Genomic DNA, 14976 nt, shown 5'->3' on the forward strand with positions numbered 1-14976 from the left:
CCTTTCCAGCTCCTAATTGTGCAACTGTTCTGATATGTCTTAATTTCTTGTTATTTTTTTACTATTGGATTATGTGTGTATTGTAATTGTAGTGCTAGATATTGTTGCATTGTTGGCGCTAGAACCATAAGCATTTTGCTGCACCTGCAATAAACATTTGCAAAACTGTGTAAGCACAATAAACTTTAATTTAATCTGTGAGGATTGGAACTGCAAGTCATGTTTAATTGTTATAAACTAATGTTAACCTGAACTAGGACTACAGTTGTGTAGGTTACTAACCAATTGAATACAGAGGAATAATGTTTTAGTCTCTTTTATTAAGACAACTAGCAATTATGACTGATCATTTCCCCCTTGTAATGTTTGCCTAAATTCTATGCCCTGAAAATGTCTCTGGGGTGATCTGTGATGAGATGAATAGGGTTGCTATTGGCAATGACTCACTGGAATATACAGGGTCCAAAGACTGTGGCCAGGTTCTCCACGGGCATGTGATTTGATTGGCTGTGAGAGGCCACCCTTGACAGGAAGTGGAGGAGGTAAGACAGGATGCTGTAGTTGTCGACAGGTAGGCTGCTGAGTTTCTCTTTCAGAGCCGCGTTCAACTCTGCCTCATTCTTACATTCTAGAGAAAATAAAATAAAATCTTGACATGAACATTAGCAACACTTCATATCAAAATTCAATACCTTCTCATCGACGGGGCTGTAGTGGAGCAGGTTGAGAGCTTCAAGTTCCTTGGCGTCCACATCAACAACAAACTAATATGGTCCAAGCACACCAAGACAGTTGTGAAGAGGGCATGACAAAACCTATTCCCCCTCAGGAGACTGAAAAGATTTGGCATGGGTCCTCAGATCCTCAAAGGATTTTACAGCTGCACCATCGAGAGCATCCTGACGGGTTGCATAACTGCCTGGTATGGCAACTGCTCGGCCTCCGACCGCAAGGCACTACAGAGGGTAGTGCGTACGGCCCAGTACATCACCGGGCCTAAGCTTCCTGCCATCCAGGACCTCTATACCAGGCGGTGTCAGAGGAAGGCCCTAAAAATCATCAAAGACTCCAGCCACCCTAGTCATAGACTGTTCTCTCTGCTACCGCACGGAAAGCGGTACCAGAGCGCCAAGTCTAGGTCCAAGAGGCTTCTAAACAGCTTCTAGTTATTATCTATGCATAGCCACTTTAACAACCCTACCTGCATGTACATAATTATCTCAATTACCTCAACACCGGCGCCCCCGCACATTGACACACTGACTCTGTACCGGTACTCCCTGTATATAGCCCCGCTATTGTTATTAATTATTTGTTTTTCTTATCTTACTTTTTCCTTAATTTTAAATTGTTATGTTCTTTAAACTGCATTGTTGGTTAAGGGCTTGTAAGTAAGCATTACACTCTTCTATTCGGCACATGTGACAAATACAATTTGATTTGATTTGATAGCACCAACATCAATAGCATCATTCTGTAGAAAATCTAGGCTTAATCTTTGGAAATACCAATTTACTTATTTTCAGAGTAGTGTTTGAACCGCACGTAAACAAGTGGTGCACTTTGGTGAGATCTTTTACCCACGTCATAAAGCAAAATTTGCAGAGAACTGTGGGAAGCATGTTTGTGGGGACTAAAAGTCAGACTGTGATATATTAACAATCTGCGATTTTCCCCATGTGTGTCCTGGTCTCACTACTTATGTCAGCTATAGGTTAGCAGAAACACACATATCAAATGGAAACTTTGACCTGGATTTAACATACAGTATATGGCATGAGATACGGCTGATAACTCTGAGTGATAAAATCTGTGCATGATAAATGTCACCTTGTCCGAAATTTACACAATTATCAAAAGGTCACGCCAGGGTAAGCCTACACGAAACACAGCATTTATTTTAAGTGTTTCTAAAATCCCCTATGGGAAAAATTAGTGGTGGAAAAAACGATTGGAACCATTTCCCTGTTTGACTGCTAGGTTTTATGGGTATTATGACACCCCCACTCTGGGGCTCTATTTGCTTTTCATGCTTTTAAAAAGTGAGCTTGTCCGAGATGTCGGACTCGACAACAGTTACTACCCATAGAGGTGTGGTTTTTGGAGGGTTTTTGGATAAATCCTGAAAATAAGGTATGTGGTAAACATACGTTTTGTTTTATGAGATCATTTTCATCAGCTAACATCACTTTTTGTGAATTTTGAAGCATTTATGTAATCAAAACAAGCACTTGGAGCACAAAAAGGCTTCATAATTCATAAAGTTTATGTTAACTGTCTGATCGTATCTCAGAGAACAAAACGTATAAAAGGTTGTGTTAACCTTATTTTCAGTGTTTATCCCAAAACCCCATTCTTTGCCCATTCAATTCATCCATATGAATGGCTGAAAGAACCAGAAGTAGAAAATGCTAATTACATTTCCATTTTTTAGGACTACAAGCTGGCGAGCTCTATTGGATCGCTGCGATTGGTTGCCCCAAATTCTGGGGCGGGCCCTAGCGAAGGGTCAATCGCCATACCTGTGAGGCTGAAAACCAGGTCCTTGCGCTGAGGCTCTGGTATGATGGGTCTGGGCAGCTCCCTGAAGAAGAGCTTGATTAGGGAGGCCACAATTGAGACATCCTCCTCCACCAGATCCATTCTCTCTCCCCTGTCCCACATCAGCCTCAGCTGCCTGGTCCTTACCACAGAGCCAGACAGACGGAACAGACCCCTCTGCTGCACACCTGGAGTAAGGGCAGGGGATGGACTGTGAACAAAGTAATGTGTGTGCGTGTGCGTGTGTTTGTGTGTGTGTGTGTGCGCGCACGCGATGCCTTACCATTTCTGTCCAGGCAATCCACCATGTGTCGCAGCATGTGGGGCACTCCACAAACAAGCTGTCCATCTTCCCTCAGCCTCTCAAGGGTTACCCCAAAGACCGGACTGGTGTCAGGGCCTGGAACAGTCGGCTCAGGGCTGATCTTCGCATTGTGCTTCCGAATTCTCACAGCAGATGAGTCGCTCTGCATAGAAAAGACACCAAAACTTTAAGCTGTAGGCATTTTTGTCCTTCTTATCATTATTTCCTAAGGCTTAGGATAAGAGGCAACTGGATGGAGTCGTCAACAAGAGTCAGGTATCCCACAGGCCTATCCACAATTGTAACTCCTCATTTTTAATTTTGGGTAAATCCATTTGAATTGAATCACTTTTTGACATAAACCCTACCATACCATGAGACATCCATGTCTTCCTCACTGGAAAAGATAAAAGGTTGAGATTTATATAATTTAAAATCTTACAAACAGGGTTGTCAAACTATTTGTATAATTTCTTGAATAAAAAAAATTATAAATCAAATTCAGATAAAAATGTTTACCTTAAATGTTAATTGCTTGAAAACGCGTAAACTCAGATGTTTTTTTTTCTTCATATTTACATATGTTGTAGCTTAGACTCTATTCTACATCATCTGAGGTTTTTGTTTTGTGCAAGGCAATCGTTGAGACAGAACATGCTCTTGAATACAGGGTGGGTGTCAAGTTTTGGCTGACACATTTACTAAAATGGGAATAAAATAAAAATGTCTACTTTCAAATGGTACCACAAAGATGGTTGGAGATCCAATGGTGGACCAGTTAAATTGTATGGGTCTGAAGGGATAGGTCCATTCTATGAATTTTATTTATGTGATTGAAATGACACCCACCCTTATTCAAGAGCATGTTGTGTCAACCAATGTCGGGCACAACACGAAAACCTCATATGATGTAAAGTAGGGTCTAAGTTACAACATATGCGAATATGAAAGTTTACCCGTTTTTAGATAATTGATGTTAAAGATGCACTATGCAGAAATCGCTCCGCCATTTCCTGGTTGCAAAAATTAGTTTGCCTATTTCAGTTTATGTGACAAAACAAGCAAGTATAGTGTAGATAATCATTGTACCATCTAAACCGCTGAGAAATATATTTTCAATAACCAAAAATATTGCATATTCAGTTGTTTGAAGTTGTTGTACAAAACCAAAAGTAGAAGATGCAAAAACAAAACGTAAGAACGGCATACAAACAGCGCACATAAAACAGATCAAACGCTTCTTAGACTTGATTTCAAAAAGAATGACATATCTAGAACTGAAATGTCTATGTGAATTATGGTTTATGGCTTTATGGTTAAAAAAAGTCATACTTTTATTTAAAAATTATAATAATTGAATAAATGATGAAATAGTTTGACAACCTTGTTCGTAAACTTTTAAATTATTTCAAACTCAACTGTTTATTTTTTCCAGCGAGGAAGACATGGATGTCTCATGGTATGTTTGTATGTAAAATGGTTCAACTTTGAGCACCTTTATCTCTTGAATGTTTGGCATTCAGGCCCAAAAATTCCCTTTCTGACCACTTTTTTTCCGTAGGCAAACGTGTATTGAAAGTTTTATTTCAAAGTGATTGAATTAAAAATGGTTTTACCCTTTATTCAAGCCATTGAAAGCCATGCTAAAGTGTAATCTCTCTGGGTTACTGCTTAACTTGCCCTTAATTAACATTAAGCCCACACAATTAGGACTTTTAGTGAGAATTTCCACAATTAAGAGACAAATTGAGGAACGAAGTGTCTGCTCAAATGGGAAAATTGTCTGACGTTACGTAACGTTTAATGTATTTCCTGTAAAACAGATGATATACGTTAGCTGACTGAGAATTCCCAATTTGGCTGGTGCATTCACTGACAATTCAGTTTTCGCTTGCCTGTCTTTTATTCAATAACAAGCTATATCCAATACTGAATTGCACTGTAGGACTTGCAAAATAAGAAATTACTCAAACTTACACAGAGAGATATCGAGGCGCTTGCTCCCATCTCAAGTCGATTTTATTAATTGGAATGTTCTTCCTCCCGACATCTATCGGAAAGTTTGATATTTGAGGCAAATAAAAAAAAATCCATCGCCCTCACACGTGTGTATATTTACAGATATGAAGAACTATACCTAGCTTTACACTGACAGCAAAATAAATAAGAAATATTTTACTGTAGGCCTTGGCTAGTATTCTCTGTTTACATGTTTGTGTCATGTGACAAATATTGTAACTATGGAGATTCCGCAGAGGGTGCATTCAATTTCCCCGCCCCAATCAGAAAGCGGGTAATTTCCTCAGAACTGTAACATGGTAGTGTCATTATGGGCGGCCTGCATGTGCATACTACCTGTTTATTTTTATTTTCTGCTACCATGTGGCCAAATATACAATGAGAAAAAATATTAATGCAATATGTAAAGTGTTGGTCCAATGTTTCATGAGCTGAAAGGAAAGATTCCAGAAAATGTCCATACACACAAAAAGCTTATTTCTCTTACATTTTGTGCACAAATTTGTTCACATCCCGATTAGTGAGCATTTTTCCTTTGCCAAGATAATCCACCTGACAAGTGTAGCATATGAAGAAGCTGATTAAACAGCATGATCATTACACTGGTTCACCTTGTGCTGGGGACAATTAAAGGCCACTCTAAAATGTGCAGTGTTGTCACAGCACAATGTCACAGATGTCTCAAGTTTTAAGGGAGGCCTGCATACTCACAGACATGTCACCCATTGAGCATGTTTGGGATGCTCTGGATCGAAGTGTACAACAGCGTTCCAGTTCCTGCCAATATCCAGCAAATTCGCACAGCCATTGAAAAGGAGTGGGACAACATTCCACAATCAACAGCCTGATCAACTCTATGCGAAGTAGATATCGTGCCACATGAGGCAAATTGTGGTCACACCAGATACTGGCTGTTTTTTTGATCCACTCCCCTACCTTTTTTTTGTATGAATGTGACCAACAGATGCATATCTGTATTCCCAGTCATGTAGATTAGGGCCTAATGAATTTATTTCAATTGACTGATTTCCTTATATGAACTGGAACTCAGTAAAATCTTTAAAATAGTTGCATGTATATATTTTTTCAGTTCTACTGAGATGATGCAAAGTTTTTTAGTGGGAGGATGGTGTACTGCCAAATGACTGAATTATGTCAAACTTTCCAAGTAGTGCTCCCTCGCCAAAATGTTCACCACATGTGCTGAAGTCAAGAGAGGTCTTCAGTGAATCCTATTTTATGTTAGTCAGACAGCATTTAAAACCAATCCAGAATCACAATATTGAATTTCATTTTATTGGCACTTTTGTTGAAAATAACATAATAGAAGAGAAATATTGCAAACATAAATCTGTAACACTGACATTAAAAAAAGAATAAGAAAGTGGTCCAACATCATATAAAAAAAGTGACAACTCTACTGTTTCTAGCCTTTTTGGATCACAGATATTTTGTATTTTATACCCTGTAAATACTTCCACAAAGACGCTTGACTGAGAATAAAACAATATTATTATATATTGTGGTACAGTTTACATACAAAAATCAGATGTTCAAGTGACTAACAAAGCAGAAATCACAATCATTCAATTCTTTAAAAATATAAAATCATAACTACAAAATATAGTGCTGTTAAAAAACAAAAACCAAAGACAGAAAAACAAGATTAACAAATCTGCTGAACAAATGCAGGAAACCGGTCATGCCACGCAGAACCAGCATGCATTAGAGGAACTGGGCTTTATTCCAATACAGATTCTGGTATTTGCACAGCATATTCTTCAGCAAGTTCTTAGTCAGGTCAAGACAAAATGAGGTGTTCAGTACCTCCCGAACTCAAACAAACACGCTTGGACAGTACAAGTAAAATACAGCACAATGCCAATGAATTTAAAATCAAGATCTATCTATCCTTTAAAAGCAAGGCTTGTATTCATCAGGCATAACGTGTTGACAGGCATCCACCATCCTGGTGCTTTGGTAAGATAGGAACAAACAGTTTGTTCGGCTAGAATTTAAAAAAAAGAGTACATTCCCCTGTTTTTTTCCCCAAACCCTGTATTTTTCCCTAGAGGAAATACCTGGTAAATTCTCACAGGCAAAGTACACAAGTATTTTCCATTTGAGCCCAGTGAAGATCCGGAAATGTAAAAAAACAGCATTCATTGTAAGTAAACATAATCTATTGTATTCATTTGTTTAAAAAACATTTTGTTGAATAGGCCTCTTAAAATGAGACCGTAATTAAAATGTTCAACATAGGGATCTTTCAAAATTCTGTAGTATAATGCAAGAAGTCTTAAAAACACTAAAGATGTATAGAAAAGGCCTAATCTTCTTCAATACTCTTCTCAGGTATGTGAAATCTGGCACTAGGAATACTTCTCAACAACCTCTTGAAGGGTATAACATTTATCAGCAAAGATTCCTGGGAACACTGGAGAGCAAGGTTGATGTGAAAGTTGGTGTTCAGGCTACAGAGGCAACTTTGTCACAGTTGCTGGTGTACTGAATGTCGAACCTGTCGATATCAGCCTTCTTTTTGTCCCACCGGGGCAGAGCACAGAGAAAGAGTGTGACCCCACCCAGGAGCACAGAGCCTCCACTGAAGTAAAAGGCCAGGTCATAGGACTGGGTCCAGTCAAAAAAACACCCTTGAACAGGAAAAAGTGAAAAAAAAAAAGAAAATACAATTTAATTAGAAACAAAATATCTCGACAAAGCATGAGTCAGCTAAAGACTAGCTAAAGGCAAACATCTTGAGTTCAACATTCTCACTCACACATTAAGATGACAATCTGTAAAATGTTTTGACATTTGGCAGAGTGAATCTCTGTAAAAGCATGAATATGAACCTGTACCATCTCTAAACTAAAAACTAAATCAGGACCACATACACTCCGCAATGATGTTGACCAAAGGTGTCAGAAGTGGGATCTTTCTTACCAACAACAGGGGGCCCGAGCACGATCCCGAATCCACCGAAGAACATGAGGATCCCATGGGCTTGGGTCAGTTTGTCCAGCCCCACGATCTTGGTGGTGATGTATGATGTTAGGGACCAGTTCCCAGAGAAGAAGCCCACCACAGCTGAGAGGATCTGCAGGCCTACATAGCTCTTGGAGATAGGGATGAGGAGAAGGCCCGCCCCAGTCCCCAGCAGGGTGAAGGCGTACAGGAACAGACTGTTGATCCACCTCACGTCTGCTAGTATGCCCAGGGTCAGCTTGCCCATGCCAGCAGTGACTGCTACAATGGAGACCAGGGGGATGATGCTGACCTCGTCGATGAGGCCCTCACTCATGGCCACGTCCTCCATGAAGAGGACTGGAGGGAAGGCTCCCAGGCTAAACAGGAAGATGGCGATGCAGAGGGCCATGAAGTTTCTGTCGTGCAGGAAGTCAGCTGTGGAGTGCATGTACTTTGAGTAGGCCTGACGCTTCTCCTTGATAATTTTCACAATGGCTGAACCTGCCATGAAGCCCCCTTTTTTGCTAGTTGTGGTGATGGTGATGTCTTTGGCGTCAATGATGATCAGGAGATCCTTGACCGTCAAGGTTCTCTCGCCGGTGCCTGGTGTAGTCTTGAAGTCGTCAGCAGGCGGGTTCTCAAAGAGCTGCTCCTCTGTGCGCTCCAGAGCAGCCTTTTGTTTGAGGTAGTAGGCAGGCATGTTCAGAGGCCTCATGAAGCCGGCACAGGCCATGAGGTTGAGGGCCAAGGCCCCGATGATCAGCAGGCAGCCATCCAGATCAAAGAGAAGAATCAGTTCATTCTGAGCTGTGGCATAGAGGAACCCTCCCACACTTGTGCCTAAATGAAAGAAAGGAATGATTTAGTGTTGGCATTCCAGAATAATCCATTAGAAATACATTTATATTAATTCAATAAAAGCTTTGCTTAGTGGCACATCTTTGCCTAAAGCTACCCTCCCTGTTCTCCATTGATACTGCTGGATATTCCCTAAGGCAATTTCACTTCAGATGTGAATGTGTGTTCCTCAAAGGGACAAAAACAGAATTCCCCAGAACAGCATTGTATTACCAGTGTTCTCCTTGTCACCAGTCTAGACTAGAATGTTTACCTTGGCATTCCAAGACTTCCATCTTCTGAAACAAGAAAGAACTGAGCATGGAGACTTGCTGTGAACCCAGTTAGCGCAGAGGGGGGCTGAGGTACCTGTGGTGACTATGCCGAGGGCGAGGCCACGTCTCTTGTCAAAGTACTGACAGGTGATGGTCAATGTGGCAGCATAGACAAGACCGCAGCCAAGACCTGCGGACAACAAAAACAGCAGAGGTAATTTTATTAGCTCTGATAATGTCGTTACATATTATTCACAACACAAATAATTTTTGTCTAGTGTAAAATCACCTCAAGAGACTCTGGTAATTTGATCCACAAAGGATGATGAGGGTGGGGGGGTGGGGACAAAGCCTTACGGTCTGAAAATAGACGCCTTTCTTCAAATATGCATGGCCTCGCTCTCAGGTCAATGCCACAGGCAGTGTTGACAGTGGCAGTCTATTGGGCTCTATCTCATCAGCATGGAACAGTTGCCACTGGGTGTTAGATAAGGGGCTGTAATGGGGCCGTCAAACTATTTGGGGTGCACCAGAGGCATCTGGGAATCTGACTCTGCCTTGTTTTATATATCTGAATACATCCTACATATACCCTCATTCAACACCAGAGGAGGCTGGTGGGAGCAACAATAGTAGGGCAGGCTCATTGTAATGGCTGGAATGGGATTAATGGAACAGTAGCAAACAAATCAAACATATGGAAACCACTCAGTTCCATGTATGCCATTCCAGACATTACAATGAGCCCGTCCTCCCCCACCAGCCCCCTCTGTTCTACACATACCTTCAGTGTATGTGTGCTTGAGCATAGGCATGAACCTATTCACTTACAGCTCCAACTTAATTCTTTTTTTGTCAAATTAACAAATTATTGTCTTTTGTTGATTTTATATAACATTCCAACCTCGTTTAGCATGATCTATTCAATTATTCAAAATTCTTCTATTTGTATTCATCTGAGTCACTGTCGATGACATACTTTTATTTTGAAGGCAAACAACTTGTGGCTAATTCTTATTGTGGCTTGCTTCACAACCCAACCCGGTCTGGTTGAGCCTCATGAAGCTAGCTGGCTGCTTATAACTTTAGCTTTGGGCAACAGGGTTTAGTAGCTGGCTAGCTATTTCTTTTCATGAACTGAAGTTCAATTTTAATAGGCAAACAACAAGTGCCTACCTAGCTAATACCTAGCTATATCTAATAGTGGGCCATACAAACCGCAGATCTGCTTCAGCAGTAAAAGATCACCATAAGGTTCTCACTTACCGACGACGATCCCGTAAGAGAAGATGAGGAACTGGACGTTAGGGGCGAAGGCACTGAGCATCAGGCCCCCTGCCACCATGACCCCACTGAAGATGGTCACAGGGCGCGCCCCAAAGTTATCCACACAGGCACTGCAGACCGGACCTGGGGAAGAACACAGGACAGAGAGGAAGTGTGAATTAATTGCGTGTGTGTGGAAGAGTTGAGTGTACGTTGCTGAATAAGCTCAGAGACTTAGGGAGGAGCAAAAATGTGATGACACAAACAAAGACATAAGATGGAATTAATATGGTGCTTTCAGGATCCATGTGGTGTAAGCAAGATGAAGTTCCTAAACAATAATAAACTAACCAAAAGGAAAGTGATCCCAGTAAAGGTGAACTGTACATGTGGCAGGAAAACATGATGTACTGTATCAACACTAGCCTTGTGACATGGTCCCCTTTTCTGCCCTGATATTATTTTGACCTTATAATTGTCACTTTTTTATGGTTCCCTATTTAGGACAGAGTGTTCATCTGTGCTCTTTAGCCTCTGCCATAGGCGTGTGGTTGGCTAGGTTTGTGACTCCACTTGTTCTCCTCACATTTCCCCTGAAGCCTAAATGCAGCACTAGCTAGTTATTAGACACCTGAGCAGAGGTTACGGGTCAGGGAAAAGGACAGCGTTTGATGCTCATTCATCATCACAGCATAACAAATTTAAAAGCACACAGAGTTACAGAAATATATATATTTATGGCAAATGGGACCCCTTCTATCCTGATTGATGGACCTTTTAGGGGGGACAGTAAAAAGGTCTGGCTGTGTATTTCAAACAAGGGGAATAGAGGTCTGGTTAGGACAAATTGGATCCTTCAGTGGACAGAAGCGAGGACTTGGGCCAAGCTTTGGAAGATGTTATCATCTGCTGCCAATTTATTAAAGACTGCTATGTTTCCCTAGCATCATGCCAAGTCAAATACAGCCCAATCCGATTAGCTTCCAAAGCTATACACTGCACTGTTTGTATAGGTCCTTGTGTCTTATGCACATTAAAATTGACAACTTCATTCAGCAGAGTCAAACTATTTGTTGTGCGGAGACATATTGAATTCCTAGTCAGACCACTGAAAACCCGAGGGTGTCCTATTGAACCCTCTCTCCCCCTCCTTTCCATTTCACCACCAATTAAAACAGCCCATGGTTTAAGGCTGCATAGCTCAGCTGTCAAGCCCCACACGTGTACTGGGAGCCATCAGTATAGTCATGACTTTTACCTGACCTCTTTGAAAAAGTGACAACATGAAGGGAGGCTTAGCCTGGCGGTGAACCAAGACCATAATATCCCATCTCTGATCCTGTTTTGCCAAAATAATTCAAACCAACTTGAATCAGTGAATCTCTCCCTCCCTCTCCCCTAAGTGCTCCTCCTGCAGGTATGACCGTGCTGACTTGTAGATGATGAAATCAATAAGCACAACTTAGTGTTAAGAGCACCACAAAGTGCATCCATATTGCACGGTTCCCTTCATCTACTTAGGACAAGTCAGACAAGTCAGCACTGCACTTTCACATCTGTTGATATGTCCCAGGCAAAATATGTATTTTCCCAGTCTCTGACCTCCAAACAAGATTACTTGGCAAGATAACTGGTCTGTGACTTCACCTATAATGCTACCATCGTTGTATGTGTTTATAGTCAGTTAACTACCAGGAGAGTTGTTTATTGCCTTCAGTTGCTTTTTAATTATACAACAGATGTCAGACATGCATACCATGTAAGACGAATTTCAAGACAATGTAGCTGCAACTGTAAAGTGCATTGATAAGTCAATTCAGGTCTAACTACTGACATGATGTTTAGCACATCAATTCAAAGCCACGCCAAGCAAATCAACATGGAAAGCTTGAAGAGATATTCTGATGCTGAGTTGAATACATGCTACAATAAAAAATATATATATATTTTTTAAATCAACTAACTCATACAACGATGATGGCATTATGGGTAAAGTCACAGAACAGTGAGCTCTGAAGGTATTCCCTGTCTTTGGATGAGAGCATTAGCCTATACCCATAGTGTCTAAATAAATAAACAAAGGTGTTTGAAGAATACTTACTGGCTATGAGTCCCACTCCAGAGACCAGGGAGCCAACCCAGGCTGTCATGCCTTTCCCCTCCTGGAAGGCGTGGAGCCACTCCGGGTACAGGACACCCACGGACTGGGGGGAGCCGTAGGCCAGGAACTGGGCCACGAAGCAGGCCACAACAATGACCCATCCCCAACCTCCATCCAGCACATTCTTTGAGCTCTGAAGACTCATGCTGTCAACAGGGAGGGTTCCTGGGGAAAAAAAGGAAAAAGTGTTAAAAGCACGGGTGGAATGGACGAGCAATGAAACATTGCAATTTACCAAATGCATGAGACTACAGACAAAATAAATCACAAGCAAGTTTGGAGACAAATGATAAATGTCCTAAGCTACTTTCTAAAGTCGTAGATAAATGCCAAATAAACACTCACGTCTTGATGTTGATGCTGCTCTTGTCTGGTCTACCAGGCAGGTCATCTGTTTAAAACAGAGTGCAACCTTCTCATCCTGCTCTGACCATGTTGTGTCTACACCTTGAAGGCGGGGAGTTTGGCATCTGGACTACCTACCTTCTACTTGAACCTGCCTTTTGTCTATCTCCCCTCAGTTCTGGCACGAAACACTGAACTTTTAGAGGCCCACGCTTTCCAGTGCTAACAAGAATAAGAAATAAAAATCACCATTCATATGAGCACTACTGCAGCATCCTCTCTTCTACCTATTAGTTTTTAAAAGCAAAAGTTGTGCATCTATCAATTTGCGGGTAGGCTAAACACCATTATATTGAGGAACACCGTGCCATCTACACATAGACTATATACACAAATGTATGTGGACACCCCTTCAAATTAGTTGATTTGGCTATTTCAGCCACGCCTGTTGCTTACAGGTGTATAAAATCGAGTACACAGCCATGCAATCACCAAACATTGGAAGTAGAATGGCCTTACTGAAGAGCTCAGTGACTTTCAACGTGGCACCATCATAGGATGCCACCTTTCCAACAAGTCAGTTCGTCAAATTTCTACCCTGCTACCCGGTCAACTGTAAGTGCTGTTATGGTGAAGTGGAAACGTCTAGAAGTAACAATGACTCATTCGCGAAGTGGTAGGCCACACAAGCTCACAGAACGGGACAACCTAGTGCTGAAGTGAATAGCACGTAAAAAATTGTCTGTCCTTGGTTGCAACACTCACTACCAAGTTCCAAACAGCCTCTGGATGCAACTGTAACGGATGTGAAAAGATCACCATGTGCAATGCCAAGTGTCGGCTGGAGTGGTGTAAAGCTCACCATCTGGCAATCTGACCGACGAATCTGGCTTTTGGCGGATGCCTGGAGAACACCACAAGCCCCAATGCATAGTGCCAACTGTAAAGTTTGGTGGAGGAGGAAAAATGGTCTGGGGCTGTTTTTCATAGTTCGGGCTAGGCCCCTTAGTTCCAGTGAAGGGAAATCTTAACCGACAGCATACATGCTAGACAGCATACATGCTAGACAATTATGTGCCTCCAACTTTGTGGCAAAGTTTGGGGAAGGCCCTTTCCTGTTTCAGCATGACAATGCCCGCGTGCACAATGAGGTGCACACATAATGCATACAGAAATGGTTTATTGAGATCAGTGTGGAAGAACTTGACTGCACAGACCCTGACCTCAACTCCCTCGAACACCTTTGGGATGAATTGGAATGCCGACTGCGAGCCAGGCATAATCGCCCAACATCAGTGCCCGACCTCTAATGCTCTTGTGGCTGAATGGAAGCAAGTCCTCACAGCAATTTTCCAACATTTAGTGGAATGCCTTCCCAGAAGAGTGGAGGCTGTTATTACAGCAAAGCGGGGACAAAGTCAATTTTAATGCCCATGATTTTGGAATGAGACGTTCGATGATCAAGTGTCCATATATACACACACACATGTAGTGTAGCTACCTATTTTTCTTTATGAAACAATATGGATTTTATCAGCATCTGCAACAAAGGAACTACACTGATATTCGTCACCCATTACACATAGCCAACAAAATATATAACGCTGTATATAGCCACAGGCCTGCTATGCTATAATGTTGTGATATAGTAGCCTATTGTTATTTTATTAACAAGAGGAAATACATGCGACTTACCTTAACATCAACAACAGCCACATGCACAACAACAGGCAACTGCAGGATAAGTGCGCGTTCGCCTACAGGGAGTTGCCATGAAGGATGGTCTCCCTATAATAACTATTTGTATAGAATCTAAATATATATTTTTTTTAATTAACAGACATCACATGCAGATGCCGAGCTTCCGCAAGGCTATATCTGAGATGTGAGCAGACCCGGGTGCGAGAAGCTCTACGCGCATAGTATCCGTTTTATACGGTATATTTGCCGGAGAACAAACCGGTTTAAAGCTGTTTTTGCTGGTCGGGGTTTATACGCCCGCTACCTACGTTGAGGAACTCTGCTGCCTCTTCATCATGCGCGACTGTGTGAAGCTATAAAGAACAATGCGCACTGCTCCCCACTGCCACAGAGTACACACAACTGAGAAGCCCTATCAATTCATGATACAACTGGCCATAGGTGGGGTGGGAACCATGTAAACTTTTCTTCGACTGCATACAAAGACTTGACTTGCCAATCAATTCCAAAATGTAGAATTAGTAATTGGCCTACCTGATGATCAGATAGCACTTCAA

General features: G+C 41.7%; 2 protein-coding genes across 5 annotated transcripts in view; both read right to left on the reverse strand.

Annotated features, from left to right (window-relative positions):
* The window catches only part of LOC139408585 (uncharacterized), a 41060-nt gene extending 36208 nt beyond the window's left edge, over positions 1–4852 (reverse strand). The window contains exons 1-4 of the mRNA XM_071152690.1: positions 4823–4852; positions 2825–3008; positions 2523–2729; positions 448–628 (exon numbers count right to left, since the gene is read on the reverse strand). Of these exons, the coding sequence (XP_071008791.1) occupies positions 448–628; positions 2523–2729; positions 2825–3008; positions 4823–4852 (602 nt within the window). The remainder of the gene's footprint in view (positions 1–447; positions 629–2522; positions 2730–2824; positions 3009–4822) is intronic.
* Positions 4853–6138: 1286 nt separating this feature from the next.
* Positions 6139–14749, reverse strand: LOC139412368 (monocarboxylate transporter 9-like). Of its 4 annotated transcripts, none has more exons than XM_071159184.1 (7): positions 14414–14749; positions 12719–12764; positions 12314–12538; positions 10213–10356; positions 9041–9136; positions 7811–8674; positions 6139–7518 (listed from the first exon to the last, which is right to left on the reverse strand). In XM_071159184.1, the coding sequence occupies exons 2-7, from the start codon at positions 12762–12764 to the stop codon at positions 7334–7336; spliced, it is 1560 nt and encodes a 519-aa protein (XP_071015285.1). In that variant the 5' UTR covers positions 14414–14749; the 3' UTR covers positions 6139–7333. The 4 variants fall into 4 exon arrangements, with proteins under 4 accessions (XP_071015285.1, XP_071015291.1, XP_071015296.1 ...); XM_071159190.1 differs by having other exon boundaries at positions 12719–12940; positions 14414–14703; XM_071159195.1 differs by lacking the exon at positions 12719–12764 and having other exon boundaries at positions 14414–14714.
* Between the last annotated feature and the right edge of the window lie 227 nt (positions 14750–14976).

This window comes from Oncorhynchus clarkii, chromosome 1 (genome assembly GCF_045791955.1).
Source record: "Oncorhynchus clarkii lewisi isolate Uvic-CL-2024 chromosome 1, UVic_Ocla_1.0, whole genome shotgun sequence".
NCBI lineage: Eukaryota > Metazoa > Chordata > Actinopteri > Salmoniformes > Salmonidae > Oncorhynchus > Oncorhynchus clarkii.

Coding starts and splice junctions, on each gene's coding strand:
- LOC139412368 (XM_071159202.1), bottom strand. CDS start 12,617: ATGCATTTGGTAAATTGCAATGTTTCATTGCTCGTCCATTCCACCCGT. Junction 10,357..12,313: donor TGGAGTGGGACTCATAGCCA/GTAAGTATTCTT, acceptor GTTCTTCCCCAG/GTCCGGTCTGCAGTGCCTGT. Junction 7,519..7,810: donor GCTCGGGCCCCCTGTTGTTG/GTAAGAAAGATC, acceptor TTCCTGTTCAAG/GGTGTTTTTTTGACTGGACC.